The sequence below is a fragment of the Typopeltis vanoorti genome, chromosome 11 (genome assembly GCF_054136105.1).
Source record: "Typopeltis vanoorti isolate ZY-2024b chromosome 11, IOZ_Tvanoo_1.0, whole genome shotgun sequence".
Classification (NCBI taxonomy): Eukaryota; Metazoa; Arthropoda; class Arachnida; order Uropygi; family Thelyphonidae; genus Typopeltis; species Typopeltis vanoorti.
The window spans coordinates 84,076,229-84,092,468 of NC_143559.1; the positions used below are offsets into that span (position 1 = coordinate 84,076,229).

The following is a 16,240-nucleotide window of genomic DNA, read 5'->3' on the forward strand; positions in this document are numbered from 1 at the left end:
GTGACGCCCCAGCCGGCATGAAATTTTGTCATGTTGTACCATCGTTTTGTAATTTGGCTTAAGCCAATAAGAATTACAATTTGGTCGGCTAAATCCCAAATTGCCAGCCCATCCTCCTCCGTTCATTATCCAGGTAGATACCCAACAGGGTGCACCACAAGAAGGTGAGGATTAAACATTAGGTCAGAAGCCCTGGTCGGTTCTCCGCATTTCTTTAAAGGTTATGTGGAGGTCTCCTGTCAGTTATACAGCTTTGACCCTTAAGCACATTTCATTTAAAATATCGTTCTTTAAGTTATCTTCAGAATTTGTAATTATTATTTGCTCATCAGTAAAAAAGAGAGTGTTTACGTTCACAATAGGAGAAAGTTTAATAACCTGGTGATTGGTAATTTTTATTCCATTTTTTGATTTCATTTAGATAAATATTAAAAAGAATTGCAGAAAGGGGACATCCCTGTCAGATTCTTAGTTTATCTTTCTCTTTGTTCATCATTTGCTCAGTTTATCTTAGTTCATAATTTAATCGTATTTGTATTGGATTATTTTCATATATACTTATGATAGCTTTTAGAATGTTATTTGGTATGTCTTTCTTTTAATTTATGAAATAAAATACTTCTCTCAACTTTATCAAATACTTTTTCAAAGTCAATAAATGTAATATATGTTTCTAAATTGCATTCTCTTCTTTTCCCTCTTATTAATTTTAGGCAGAAGGCTGAGTCCTTACATGATCATCCTTTTTGTACTTCTAAAATGAAGCTTTCAGAATATTTTATTAGTTTGTTATTAAAAATTCTGCTATATATTATTATGTCCTTTAAAGAAATTTAGAATACTTGTACCTCTATAATTTTTAGGGTCATCTCTATTACCTTTTTTAAAGATAGGGATCACTATTGTTTTTTTTTTCCATTCTATTGGTGGGTTACTTGTTGAACCTAGCTTATCTTCTCCAGGTGATTTTCCGTTTCTTGTTTCTTTCAGATTTTCCAATCTTTTACTGCTTAACCATTTATGATATGGTTCTTTTTTCATTTTGATTATTTCTTTGATTGTATCGTCCCATATCTTCAGTTTTCTCTTTTTATTGAATTTTTTGGTTTTTCCTAAGCTTTCATTTGCTGCTGTATTTAGTATCATTTTTGTATTAAGCCATCCTATTTCTATATTTTCATTTTATTTTATCTAAATATTGGTTAATTCTTTGTTCATGTAGCCATTGTATATTTGTGTCATTTAATAATCTGGTTTTATAAACAAATGTTTTAAATTTTCTTGCTGTTTCTAGCTATTTGTAGCCATTTAGGTGGTACTCTAATGAGGAAATTGCTTATTTCATATCCTCTGTGAACTCTAACGTCTAAAGAGAACTTTCATATCGTTTCAAAACAGATAGAATATTTGTCTCATAAACTTAATTGCTTAATCCATAACTCCAAATAGGTCAAATGACTTTGATAATTCTTTGATCAGGTTTGATCCTTGATGAGATTTGAACTCAGATCTTGACAACCAGAAGGGCATCATTGAACCTGGCTGAGCTATGCAGGTTTTCTATTCCCTTATTTGCATAGGTGGCAAGAATGTACCTTGTTATATTTTATTATGAAATTATTAATTCTGATTATTATTATTTGGTTTTTACATATTGCTTAATAATTAATAAAAATATACATTGCAGTTTTGTATAATTTTTGAAATTAATGGTAAATACCTGTTGGATTTCTGCTCAGGACATGGACTGGTTATTACTAACACCATGTTCCAACATAAAAATGTGCACAAATTCACATCGAGAGAAGAGGCAAGGAATAAGAAATGTCTCATTGACTATGTTATTGTTGATAGTGATGTTTTCTCCCTGGCGCAGGACACCAAAGTGTACAGAGGATTTGAAATTGGAAGCGATCACTATTTAGTCTTGAGCAGGATAAAATTGAATTTCATATTGAAAGAATAACATGTAAGGAAGTTTTAAAGTGAATAAAAGTTGAGCAGCTCTCAGATGTGAACTGTAGACTAAAATACACAAAGATTATTGAAAAAAAAAAAAAATGAAAGAGTTTGAGAACAGAAACCACACCTTGGAGATTCAGTGGCAAGCCTTGAAGAAAACCCTGATTGATTCAGCTAGAGAGGCATGTGGTGAGGTTGTCTGCAAGGATAGAAAAATCAGAACTCCATGGTGGACGCAGGAAGTTAAAGAGGCAGTGAAGGAAAAGAAGAAAGCATATCAAAAGTTCCTGGCAAATAAGTCAGCTTGTGCTCTTAGAGAATACAGAGACAAATATAAGAAAGTGAAACACTGTCTAAAACTAGCTAAACAAAAGTCATGGGAGGACTTTGGCAAGAACATAGAAAATAAATATCAAGAAGGTGGTAAGATATTCTGGAAGTTGTTGAAGAAGCTTAGAAATGGAGGAAAGAGTGCTATAAAAGGAGTTAGAATGATAAAGGTGACATGAAAACAGGAAAAAAAGATATCCTTGACGTATGGAGTAATTACTTCGAAAAATTCCTAAATGAAGCAAGCAGTGACAGCACAGGGGTAAAAAACACTCAACAGGCATACAGTCAGGAATACATATCCATACTTAAAGTAGAAAAAGCCATCAAAGGCTTGAAATGTGGAAAGGCAGCGGGAGTAGGTGATATTTGACCAGAAATGCTGAAGTATGGTGGTATAAAAGTCTTACAGTGGCTGCACTGCATAATTCAGTAAGCCTGGACAGAGGGACGAATTCCCGATGATTGGAGTAGAGCTCTAATAGTACCCATATATAAAAAGGGAAATAAAACTGAATGTGAGAATTACAGAGGTATTTCCCTACTGAGTGTTCTGGGCAAGATTTATACCACTATATTAGTATACATGAGAAACGGTTGAGAAGAATTGTGGAAGAAAATCTTGGTGAAGAACAAGTTGGATTCAGGCCAAATAGAGGCTGTCAGGATCAGATCTTCACTTTACGATAAATAGTTGAGAAAGCATGGAATATAAGAAAGATCTGTATTTCAGTTTTATTGATCTGGAAAAGGCATATGACAAGGTGCCAAGAGAGAAGCTATTCAATACGCTACAGTTATATGGTGTCAATGGGGCATTATGTCAAGCAATATTTAGTCTTTATTTGAGTTGCAAGTCAGCAGTTAGAATTGAAGGAAGTACAAGAAGAAGGTTTAATGTTAAATCTGGTGTGAGACAAGGATGTACATTATCCCCTCTGTTATTCATTATCTATATGGATCACGTTATGAAGGAAAGTGGTATTAAACATGATATCAGAATTGGAGATGGTAATGTCAGCTCTTTGCTTTATCCGGATGATGTTATACTTCTAAATAAATCTGCTACAAGTTTGCAAGATTCCCTGACTAAATTGAATAACTGTTGTAATAGATATGGTATGAAGGTCAGCATGAAAAAGACAAGACAATGAAAATAGGTAGAATTGTTGAAAATGTTAACTGTGTTGTGAACGGGGAACCTGCGGAACAAGTAAAACATTTCAGCTACTTAGTCACGATTTTTAGTGAAGATGGTAAATTAAATATGAAAATAGACAACAGAATCAACAAAGCTGGTATGGTAGGAAGTCAATTGAATAAATTCATATGGAATATGAGAGAAATTAGTCAGAACACTAAATTAGCTGTATACAAGACAGTGTTCGAACCAGTTTTAACTTATGAACCTGAGAGCTGGGTCAGAAGTAAAACACTTGACCAAAGACTAGAGACTGCAGATATGAGAGTCCTGAGAAAGATTGTAGGTGTGAACAGATGGCATCAATGGCAATATCATATTAAAAACGAGGATATTAGGAAAGAACTTGACATTGTCAGCATCCAGGAATGTGTTAGCAGAGCTAATCTCAGGTGGTATGGTCACTTAAACAGAATATGTGAGGAAAGATTAGCAAAACAAGTGTTTTCTGTCAGGTTGGTAGGAAAATGATCCAGAGGAAGACCAAGATATAGGTGGATTGATACGGTACAAAGTGCTTTAGATGATAAAAATATAAGATCTGATAATGTTGAAGTCTTGACAAGTAACAGACTGATTTGGAGGAAAATTGTCGATAGTAATGATGTAAATCTTTCATATAGTACTATCATATCTTGTACACCCTCTTGAGGGTACATGTCAGGAATTTGATGATGATGATGATATATACATTTAAGGGTGAAAATGTCATATTTTGACATTCTGAGTCCATTGGGATATTAAGGCTGCCAAAATGTAAATACATTTTATATGTTTTAGTTTTATGCACATACCTGGACCTAAGGATACTGTTTTGTTTATTTTTAAGGTATTCCAGTTACGTTATTTTTAAATAATAATAGATTAATTTGAAATAGTGTACATCAGGTCAAATGGTGATCAGTGGTCTGTCTGGATTGCTAGCAGAATTTTCGTATTGTGATTTGAGTATAGTCCCAATAATTTATACATAAACTAATTATTTAAGTTTGCATTTCTGCACGTCTGTAAACTTTCTATTCTATTTACATATTCTTTGAGTATTTTCAGTATAGCAACAAATGATATTTGGATGTTATCTGAATATAGCATATCTCCATTAAATTTAGAGTTTGTTGATTATCCAACGTTGTTTAATTTTTAATATTGCACCTGCTGGAATTAAACATCGTCTAAACTTTTTGCTTCTCCTCCTTTCAGAATTACATGGTAATTTTTTATATGAATAATCACAGATAAAGTTTTGTTATCAGAATTCTATTCTGACAACAAAACTTTAGAAACGATATCAGTATCTTCACTTGCTGACGGTTGTTGTCACTCTCAAAGTAGGTTCTGTAGGGTAGGAAGTAATATAGGAAGGGTAGCCAGTATATTTATCTGAATATGATCCTCTGTAGCTCAGTAAGTATAGACGATGCCCTTTTGTCCAAAAGACCTGGGTTTGATTCCTGTCAGTGATGTGAGGAACCTTTATCTGGTCTCTTTCGATGAAAGGTGAGTTAACCGGTCTCATACTGAGGTATAGGTTTCCCCCCCCCTCCTGGAAACTCAGGTTTTTTGTCCCTCAAAACAGACAAACCAGCCAGTAGAACACATGCAATTTACAGACAAGAATATTAGAGGCATAGGGGTAACTGCATTATTCTCGTATTACGGTTAGGAAATCCAAGGTTACTTGGAAGGCTGTGGGTGCTTAAGTGCCTGTTAGAGCCACAGATGGATGGATATTTATCTGAATATTGGTACTGCTGAAAACATGGAGTGTCTCCTCAGAAATATCATTTGAGAAATATCAAACAAAACATTTGTTTTGTTTCTTATTTTCTTTTTTATTTATTATTATTAGTTTATGTTTTTGACATTTGCATATCTGTGACCCATTGAAGCTGTGTCAATTTCAATAAAGTCACAAATCTGGAAAATAAGGTGGATGATCCAGCTTCATAACTCCCCCCCCCCCCAGAAATTTCGTGATATTCAGTGAGTGAATAATGAGCAGGAATCTTTGCTGAACTTTTCTTCATTTCAAAATCCTCATTCAAAATCTTCTTTATTTTATTCTGTCCAAATTAAATTATTCTTCAATTATTTGTAGACATAATCTGTCTAACTGAACCAATCTAAATTTACATTCTTTCCACATTTTCACCAGTTCTGTGGTAAGTTCTCAAGCAACAACTTCGTTTATTATCTTTCACATCTTTCTGCTCTCTTTAAACTGCTTATGTCAAAAAGTACTTGATTCTTTCATTGCTGCATCTCCATAAACCACTAATAACATTTCCATTGTTTCACTCACTTTTTCCTAACCTTTGCACAAAACTTTACATTAATTCATTATTCTAACAAGCAATTATTCATTTTTATGACAGAATCTGTCTCTTTCTCTCTCACTATTAAAGGATGTAACCAAGAATATAATTTCTTGGCATCTTTAATTTATAGTATAACCAAGTGAAAAAAAATGGAAAGGCAGGACACACTGGAAATTTCTTGCAGCGAATGTAGGAACAGAAAACCGGAACAGCAAGCCTAGCTTCTGAAAAGTCTCACACCAAAAGCCTCTTTTCCTTCGATTTCTTTATTTGCTCACCTGACCTTGGAACCCCTACAGATACAATTGCCCGGATTTTCTTGGAGGGATCTTCTCAGCCACCCAGTGGTCGCTGAGTCAAGTCGGGAAACCCTGTACATCGTTGACCTTCGTGAGTTGCGATCTCCTCAGGTCTTACATTTTAATCTGTCTGAATTAATTCTTTGTCTGTACAATTTATTCTAACATTTTTTTCATGTTTATTACAGAAAAATTGAGTTAAGTATTAATCATATTACCAGTATATTAAATTAATTTTATTTCACAAGTAAAATCGTTATTGAAGAAATTTTATTCTAAAATCTTTCTATACAAGATTTTACAAGCACAGCAATTACAGATGGACTGTCAGTACAGTAGCGAACGAATTAATTCAAACAAGCCGAATTTTCATCAAGTTTTTGATTTTGGTTTGGGTTTTGGTTCTGGTTTACTATTTACAATTTTGGTTTGAGTTCGCTGTTTTGCTTAACTGCTTTAACTGTCTCTTTGATGTTTATTAATAGTGTTGTGTGTTGTTTTTAATAGTGTAAACAAGTTGACATTCATAGTGTTTTATTTATTTTGTGTAGCTATAAAATGGATATATCACCAAGAAAGCATTCAGAAATATGTACTCTTTTTCAGCACACATCCATGACTCAAAGACAAATTGCTAATGAGTGTGTTAGTTTAGGTAATGTTAATGTGATTTTAAAGAGATGGGGAGACAGCTACCTTTTCTCCTGATAGAAAAGGAAAATGTGAGTGAAAAAGAAAAACTACACTTATTCAAGATCTTGAATAAGTGCTTAGTTCACTTGAATGAACTACAGAGACAATCCAAGATTGTCTGCTGTAGACTTAAATAGAGACTTGCCAGCTAGTGGGATTAATGTTTCTGACGTGACAGTCTGTTCAAAGATTGTTGGAAACAGGGAGGACTGTTTACAGGCCAAAAAAGAAACAACTCTTGATGAAGGCTATGTAGAAAAAGAGGCTTCAGTGGGCAAAAGTGCACAAAGATTGGACTGTTGAGAAGTGGAAGAAGGTTATATTCTTAGATGAAAGACATTTCTTTGTCCAAGGAGAACAGGTACCCTATGTTTGCAAATTATTGGCTGAGAAGACTTCTCATGCCCATCTTCAACAAGCTCCTAAACACCCAGCTAAATAGATGTTCTGGGGTTGTTTTACTCATGACGGTCCAGGATCACTTTTGCCTTTTGATGGTATGATAAAAAGTGACCAATACATAAAAATATTGGAGAAAAGAGTGGTCCCACAGATCTAGAAAGACAAAACTCATCTTCCAACAGAATCTCACTCCATGCAACACTTCAAAAAAAGTGAGGGTTCCTCAAAAATCACAACATCCAATTGCTTCAGTGGCCAGGTAACTCTCCTGACATTAACTTAATAGAAATTTTGTGAGCCATAGTGAAAAAGAGACTTGGAAAATTAAATTGTGATACAAAGAATAACTTAATACAAATAATTTTAAAAGTATGGTTTCGAAATAAGAAAAATGTGTTCTACGTGGGTAGAGTCCATGCCTAAGCGAATTAATGAACTTATTAGGAACAGAGGAGCACATATAACTTGTAAGGTTGAAGTTTAATTTTTGTACTTATTTTCTTGCAAAATAAAAATTTTTCTTTAAAATGTGTTTGGATTAATTTATTCACTACTGTATAATGAGACACTGAGCACTCAGTGTTTTATTAAGAACATCTCCATGTGTTATTTTAATAAGCTGTTCTATGTCTGATGGATCACCAGATGATGCATGAATGCAAGATAGAAGAATCTAATTCAGTGTACTGTGTTAATGATGCTATTCTTCGTGAGGTTACATTTTTTGTAAGCGTCCATTACAGTACGTGAACTGCATTAATCTGATTGAGGTTGTTTTAAAATCTATAAAGCACCCTGCTGGCCATGACATGCAGACATTGACCAAAACTTTGATGTGAAGCACATGATGGTGTTGAAGTAACGTTGGATACAGAGTATAGAATAGTTGATATATTTAATTCTTCCTGGCTGGTTGTATGGTAAATTGAACTATGCAAAGTAAATTTATTTTTAATACTAAAGAAGTATGATTTAATCCTTGTGTTTAGGCTTATACATTGATTCTCCAGCATCTTGTTGTTTAAGGAAATTAACAATGTAGACTAGATAATAACTAAAACTATAAAACTATTTAATTATTACTTCTTATATTTTGCTGAAGTTAAATTGGTATCTTCAGAGATTAATGCATTGGTATTAAACATGTGCATGCAAGTACAGCTCAGTAACAAAGATTGAACAGGAGAGAATATAGGAAGACCTAAAGTTGTATAATTATACCACCTATTGACTTTGGCACGGTGTTCTTGGTTTTGGGCTGACCATCTGCCAGTAAGAGTTTCCTGTATGAGAGGCAGTTTGATACAACCATATTTGTTTAGGTTGAGATAATTGGTAAGCACTGCAGCAGATTTGAGGAAAAGCCTCTTGAGGATACAGCCATGCCTCCACTGACTTTTTCTTGGAGACATTTAAAAAAGAATGCCCTAATTCTTCCCACCTTAAACCAACTGTTTGGCTATTCTATGTGGATGATGCGTTTGCAATTTGCCCATACACACACTTTCCTATCTCATTTGAACAGCCAACATCCAAGGATCCAATTCACAACAGAAAGTAACAACAGCCTTGCCTTCCTAGACATCTTAGTTACAAGATAACCAAATGGATCTCTGACCTTCACAGTCTACAGAAAATCCACACATGCACAACAATCGCATCCCCCCCCCCCCCCACCAACAATTTGGAACTATAAAACCTTAGTTCACCAGGCAGAATTAATTTGCTCAGATAACATTGCACTCAACATGGAACTCACCCACATAAAAAACACCTTTTTGGCCAGGAAAAGCCTCCAGTAAGAAAGTCCCAGGAGGAGATGGAATGCCTATTGAGCTGCTCAAAGCCCTGGGAGAAGAGGCAGTTAAAATTTTAACAGCTCTATGTCAGCGAATTTGGATCACAACTACATGGCCTAGGGAATGGAAAAAATCAGTTTATATACCTTTATTGAAGAAAGGCGATGCAAGAGAGTGCAAAAATTACAGAACTATAGCACTGATTTTTCATGCAAGTAAAGTCTTAATTAAGATCATTCAAAAAAGACTGGAACCATTCATGAAGGGAGAAATGCCAGATGAAAAGGCAGAGGAACAAGAGATCAAATCGCCAATGTGAGATGGATAATAGAAAGAGCACAGGAATATCAAAAGAATGTCTACCTTTGTTTCCTTGACTAGAGTAACGCTTTTGACTCTGTAGATCATGTGAAACTGTGGAATGTGTTAAGAACAATGGGAGTTCCAGAGCATATCATTATCCTTCTGAGGAATCTTTATTATGAACAAGAAGCTACTGTCCGAACAGATCTTGGAGAAACTGAGTATTTCACTATAGGTAAAGGGGTGCGACAAGAATGTATTTTATCTCCGTACCCATTTAACTTTTACAGCGAATAAATTTTAAGAATGGCAGGGCTGGCGGAGTCTTCAGTTGGAATTAAAATTGGTGGAAGAAATATTAATAATTTGAGGTTGGATATGTTGGAGTGTAAGGTTTTCTAGCTTTATAGTTTTATAGAAAACCTTACACTCCAACATACTGACATAATGGTCAGCTTTGACGTCTCCACCTTATTCACAAATGTCCCACTCAAGGAAACTTTAGAGCTAATCCAAGCTAAATTTTCTCCCGATATCTCAGCCCTATTTCAGTTCACAATGAACTCAGGCTATTTCGTTTGGCAGGGAAAATTCTACAAACAAATAGAGGGGACAGCCATGGGTTCACCACTCTCCCCACCCTTGGCCAATTTCTTTATGGAGACCTTTGAAGAAAAAGCCTTAGCCTCTATCCCATAAAAACCAACCATATGGCTTCGCTCCGTTGATGATGTGTTTGCTATTTGGCCACATGGCTCCGAAATACTCCTCTCTTTCCTTACACACTTAAACAGCCAACATGCCAGAATCAAGTTCACCCTGGAAAAAGAGGAAAACAACAGCCTCCCTTTCCTAGACACACTAGTCACCCGCCAGCCTGATGGAACCGTGGTTTTCTCAGTTTATAGAAAACCCACCCATACAGGCAGATACATTCACCAACAATCCCCCCCTCACAACAATATGGAGTGGTGAAAACACTATATAACAGGGCTAAACTAATCTGTTCTAATGACAACAAAGATTACTCTAAATCCATCACCATTCTCTGCATCCGAGGCACCTTGGAAAAAATTACCAAAATTTTAAAAAAACATGACCTCACATCCTGTTACAGGCCTTACAGAAAATTGGCATCCCTTATCCGCTCCACCAAAGACCAACCACTTCCCCTAGACCTACCTGGTGTATACCAGGTCCCTTGCAGTTGTAAACTGTCGTACTTTTGCCAAACAGGCAGGACAGTGAATATCAGAATTTCTGAACACAAGGACTACATCCGGTTTCACAAGTACAGCCATTCTGGGCTTGCAGACCATGCTCTGGATACACGCCACAGAATACGGTGGAAGAAAGCTACAGTAATACACCGTAGCAAATACAAATTCGAAAGACTATTTATGGAATCAGCCTCAGCCCTAAGAAACTCTCCAAACCTCAACAAATTTGGTTGTATGCGACTACCCCAAATTTGGGAGGCATACATCAGCAGACCTTCAGCCCAACGGCCAAGAACACCTACTTAGCCCGCTAGAGGGCACCATCAGGACTTCTAGGAGAACGATAGCTTCATATCTTCATTCTCAGTTTCTGTGTTGTAGTGCTTGCGTGCACGTGCTTTTTTGTAAGTTCCTTTTGAAAATGGCAACGTGACATTGCTGAAATATCAGAAATATTTATTAAAGTATAATTTAATTTATATTCGAATCTACGTTGTTCAATTCTCTAAGTGATTTAGAAAAGGACTTTTATGCATGTTATAGCGGATTCTGTACAATTAATTGTTTTCATTATGGAAAAAAATATACATTTACAATTTTTAAGCTTTTTTTATCATCTTAATTTCTCTGACATTATCTTTATAATCTGGCAACCCTGTATCCATCTGTGGTGATTTTAATGAATACAGGAGAAATAAAAAGTGGTCTTCAAGCATATGTGAGCTCAGCATTGCTGATATATATCTTTATGCAATCCATAATAATGTGATATTACAAATAATTTCATTATCTGTACAGTATGTTTGATATGTAATCAAGCACCTAAAATCTATAGAGTATTTTCAAATGTATTTTTTTCTAAACTTCCTGCTTTACACTTAACATATTTTTATTTTACAACTTTTTTTAGCTTGTCAACAGTTATATTATGCATAGAGACAATAGAGAATTAAACACTACTGCATGTCGGCTACTCTTGGATATTTTACCTGGCTTGGAAACATCTGTTGTCTTCCAAGATACAGTATGTATTCTTTTATAAGAATTTATATACTTGCTGGTTTAATATGAATGTATTATTACTAGAATCAAATTTTAAGTATATTAAATATATATTGCATTAAATTAAAAAGTGTACTGTTATTTTAAGTTGCTTGAGATTAAATTTTGTTGTTTATATCAAAATAAGAGTAATGTAAATGAAGTTATACTGAAGTCATTTAAAAATGATGAGAGAGTTGAGGAAAAAACTTGTCCTCTTTGTATGGTATGGCAAGTAAAATAATAAATCCATGAGCTGTCTGCCATAAGTTGAAAAAAAAAAAAAAAAAATTGGGTGTATTCCTGAATAAGTGAGATAACAGGAATATGCTTGTTTATAGTTTGCTATTTTTAATATGAATAAAGAGGTCCTTTCAAAAACTTCATGAAGATGTTATCAGACAGTTTTCATCTAGGGAAAAAAAGCTCTTGAAAACTCAAGAACAATTATTTTTAAAGAATTATCCAATAAAATAGTCCAACAAAAGATGACAGTACAGTTGATTATATGAAATGTTCATTGCATGGCTTATAGATGATGGTTATTGTAGAAGACTGATTCACTACATAAATTAATGACAGACTTACAAATGACATGTAAGATGCACCCTTGATTTTTGTTTAGACTGTCAGACATTGGATAGTAAAGTTTTAAAAGAGGTATACCGTGAGTAGACATATCGATACAAAATAAATAACGGAAAAAACTCACGTAGAAAGATTATTTAATAGTATAATTTTCGCCTGTGTGTCACAGGCATCTTCAGTACATTAAGCTCAAAATTAAACACTAACTGACAATTCCAAAAAGCGCCACCTAAGTAGGAATTGTCAGTTAGTGTTTAATTTTGAGCTTAATGTACTGAAGATGCCTGTGACACAGGCGAAAATTATACTATTAAATAATCTTTCTATGTGAGTTTTTTCCTTTATTTATTTTGTATCGATTGGATAGCAAAATTAGAATTTTTATATTAAAAATATTATCCTATAAATGTGTATATTTCTACTATATCATTTATTCGTGTTCTTGTGTTTTCCTTTTTGAAAATCAATGTATATTCTTGCAGTGGAGTGTTCAATGTTTTTTTTTAAAAAAAAAACAACGCAGAAGTTAAATTAATATTAAAGGGAGTCATATTTTTTAAATTTTTTGTTATATAATGAAACCAATAAAATTACCTGAATTACCTGTGGAGCATTCATGACTAAACATATGCATGTGTAACCACAGTAATAAGATTTTTTAATAAGTAAATTAAAACTAGATCCATTAGCAAACACATTTCGGAACATCAAGACCATATCCGTCTTATCAAACTGCTGAAATTCGGTCTCGTACAACATGGAATTGAAAACCCAAACCATAGGATCCATTGGAAAAAAAACAAACTTCTACATAGATCTTTATATAAACATGAACGTTTATATAAAGAAAGTGCTAAAGCCCTACGTCACAGACCCAATTTGAACTGTCATGACGTTCTTACTATCCCTAAAGTCTGGGAAATTATCATTCTAAATTGTGTAAAATAATTTTATATATGTTATCTCATTTTAATGTACCCCCCCCCCCCTTTTTTTTTTTTTTTTTTTTTTTTTTTTTTTTTTTTTTTTCTTCCAGGTATGTGACGTAACTGTATGTGATTCCTAGTATTTGTTTGAATTAACTGTACTGAAGATGTTCTGTGATACTTGGGACAAAATATTTACTTATTAAAAAATCTTATTACTGTGGTTACATGTATATGTTTAATCATATTTTTGAAAATAAGATTTGTATGTTATTTAGAACAGATTATTTGTGCTGATTTTTGCAATAAATAAAATTACCTGAATTAATTTGGAAATACTATTCTTTTAGGAAGGTTTAGTACAAAGGTTATTCCAGTGGGCAGAAAATGCCCCAAATCCTCTTCAGTCATATGCAACAGGTCTACTTGCTGCATCCATGGAAGTGCAAGATATTGCTACAAATTTCAGAGAACAAAATTCTCATTTGGTAAATCAATTTTGCATTCTAATCTGATTAAAACATTTCATTGTTAATATATTCATAACCAGTCAGCTACAAAAGAAATAGTTGTGATTAATGTAATTATTTTTTTCATTTATAAGACTTGATTTGCTTTCACTTCCTTGGTATATCTATATTTTTTGGCTATAGCATGTTATTGGACTGTATTTGGAAAAGGAATTAACATGTACAGTTCAACCTAACTGCCTGTTTAAGAATAGCACTATATATTGAATACTAATCACTAGCCAGAAAGTTGGTGACATTGATCCTTTCTTTTAGTGTTGCACGGTGATCAGCATTCATTTTAGAAATTATGGACTTTACAACCGTGTTATAAATAACTCTCTTAATTTCCCGACGTTTCGATCTTCATATTATGATCATCATCTGGAGTATATACAAATATACAATGACAAGCTGAGTTACATTACACACAGTATGCTAGAGAAACAATGATTTGATCACTGTTTATTCTACTGGCATGGCTTCTAGTAAAAAAAACAAATTAATTAATTAGAAACTACATCATCAAAGCTAAATTCTATTTAAGGTAACATGAGAAAACCATTCTTTCTTATAGATAGTCTTCTTTCAGTAATGATGATGTCCTATTTTTTACATTACAATTGTTATTTTAGATTTAGGATTCTGGATTACCTATAGTCCTGTTTATAGTTATCTCTTAGAGAGAAAGGTTGAATATGTGCCTTCATTATTGTTCAGATTGGGGTGGTCGATAAGAATCTCACAGGCTTCCTTAAATTTGCATTCATACCATATTTTGGTGTGATGTAAACAACTGGTACTTTTCCAGTCAATTCTATGTAAAGTGTTCAGGGCATGATCCGAAAGGCCAGCTTCACCATAGTTATTATATTTAATGTGACATTTATGTTCCTTTTGTCTGATAGGAATTGTGCATCCTGTTTCCCTCTATATAAGGTATATTACAGGTGCAATAAATACGGTATACTCCAGGGTGGGCCAGCAGAGGGAAGTGGGTCTTTGGATGAGTTGAGTAAGCTTTTTAATTTTGCAGGAGGTTTAAAGATGGCTTTGAGGTTGTATTTTTGTAGTATTCTGTTTATTTTATCTGCTGTCCCTTTAATGTAAGGAATGTTTATAGTTTTATTGTAGTCTGGTTTATCTTTGTTTTTTATTGAGGTCTTGTAGAGGATTTTGTTATTAGTGTTTTGGCTATAACCATTTTTTAGAAAAGTATTGCTGATAACTTTAAATTCATCTTTCAGAGCTTGTTCACTGGAGCAGATCTTCAAAGCCCTGTTTTTTAATTAAAAGAGTTATTTATAACACGGTTGAAAGCCCATAATTTCTAAAATTAATTTGTGACAGTGATAATTATCAGATAGTAATGACTAACAAAAACGAATTGAGTCCTTTCTGTTGAGAATTTTCCACGCTTTGGATTTCTGATGGCTTTTATCGATTATTGATATGTATCAATATTACTGCTGTTTTGTCATGTGTTACCTCATTTAATAATTTTACAAACCAATTGCTCCAGACCTTCAGATTATCCTTATTTTTTTAATATATATATATATCAACTTTATGATCTTTGATTTCATTTGTGGCACTCTTTTTTCCATTTTATAGTATCCTCCAAAATATTTTGTCATCTTCATGATGTTTACTTTTTTCTATTCTTGCCAAAATCTTCACATAACCTTCCTAGTTAGCTTACTTACACTTTCCTCTGTATTTTCTAAGAACACATGCTGTCTTACTAGTTAAGAACTTTTTATGATTATTTTCATAGACTGCTTCTTTAACTATTAACTTCTTTAACTTACAATTATGGAGTAGAGTAGTCTGCACACAGTTTCATCATATGCTTCCTCAGCTGAATCAGAGTAATTATTCCAGGATGATGATGATGACTCAGTCATTCAACATTTTTATTAGATTTTTTGTCATTCATTAAGGTTTAGTTCTTGTTTTCAGTCTACTTTTTTCTCAGTAATATTTATATAGTCTACAGTCACATCTAACACTTGTTCAACTTTCACAAAGAACAAGAAATTACGAATCTTTAGTACATTTATCTTTTCAGTCAGATGCTCATTTTTATTCTGCTCACCATTATGTAGATATCATTTCCTACACTTTTGTATCTTGGACTAAATTGAAGACATTACTATGAATAATAATATAATCAGCAAGACATTGTTTTTGTGTATATTTTCTTTGTGAATTTCTGCATATTTTTATGTTAGAACATGATGTTAGTAATGACTTGTCCATGTCATGAGAAGAAATATAACAAGTGCTTGCTAATATTAGCAGCCTTTAAATTTCATTTTCAAATTTTCCCAAAACATTTCTTTATGATTGCGATTGATTTTCTATTCTTCTGTTTGGTTCAGCCAGTAATGACCATTCCCTTTGGTTGGGAAGACCTGGGTTTGAATCATGTGTAGGAGATGAAGACCTTATATAAGACGGTTTTTTCCATCTGAAATGAGTTAGCTGGTCTCCCTGAAACTTGGGGTTTTTTTTTCATGTAAAACAGACAAATTCAGCCAGAACAACACATGTGATTTACAGCCATAATATTCTAGCCTCATAGCCTTAGCCCCCCCCCCCCCCCCCCGATACACACTAATGCCTTTGATTCCCTTACAGGGAATA

General features: G+C 33.7%; 1 protein-coding gene across 2 annotated transcripts in view; it reads left to right on the forward strand.

Annotated features, from left to right (window-relative positions):
- mahj (LisH and WD40 domain-containing protein mahjong) overlaps positions 1 to 16,240 on the forward strand; it is a 490,280-nt gene that overhangs the window by 97,573 nt on the left and 376,467 nt on the right. For both annotated transcript variants that reach the window (XM_090400879.1, XM_090400880.1), the window contains exons 6-7: positions 11,438 to 11,551; positions 13,433 to 13,570. In XM_090400879.1, coding sequence (XP_090257005.1) covers positions 11,438 to 11,551; positions 13,433 to 13,570 — 252 coding nt within the window. The remainder of the gene's footprint in view (positions 1 to 11,437; positions 11,552 to 13,432; positions 13,571 to 16,240) is intronic.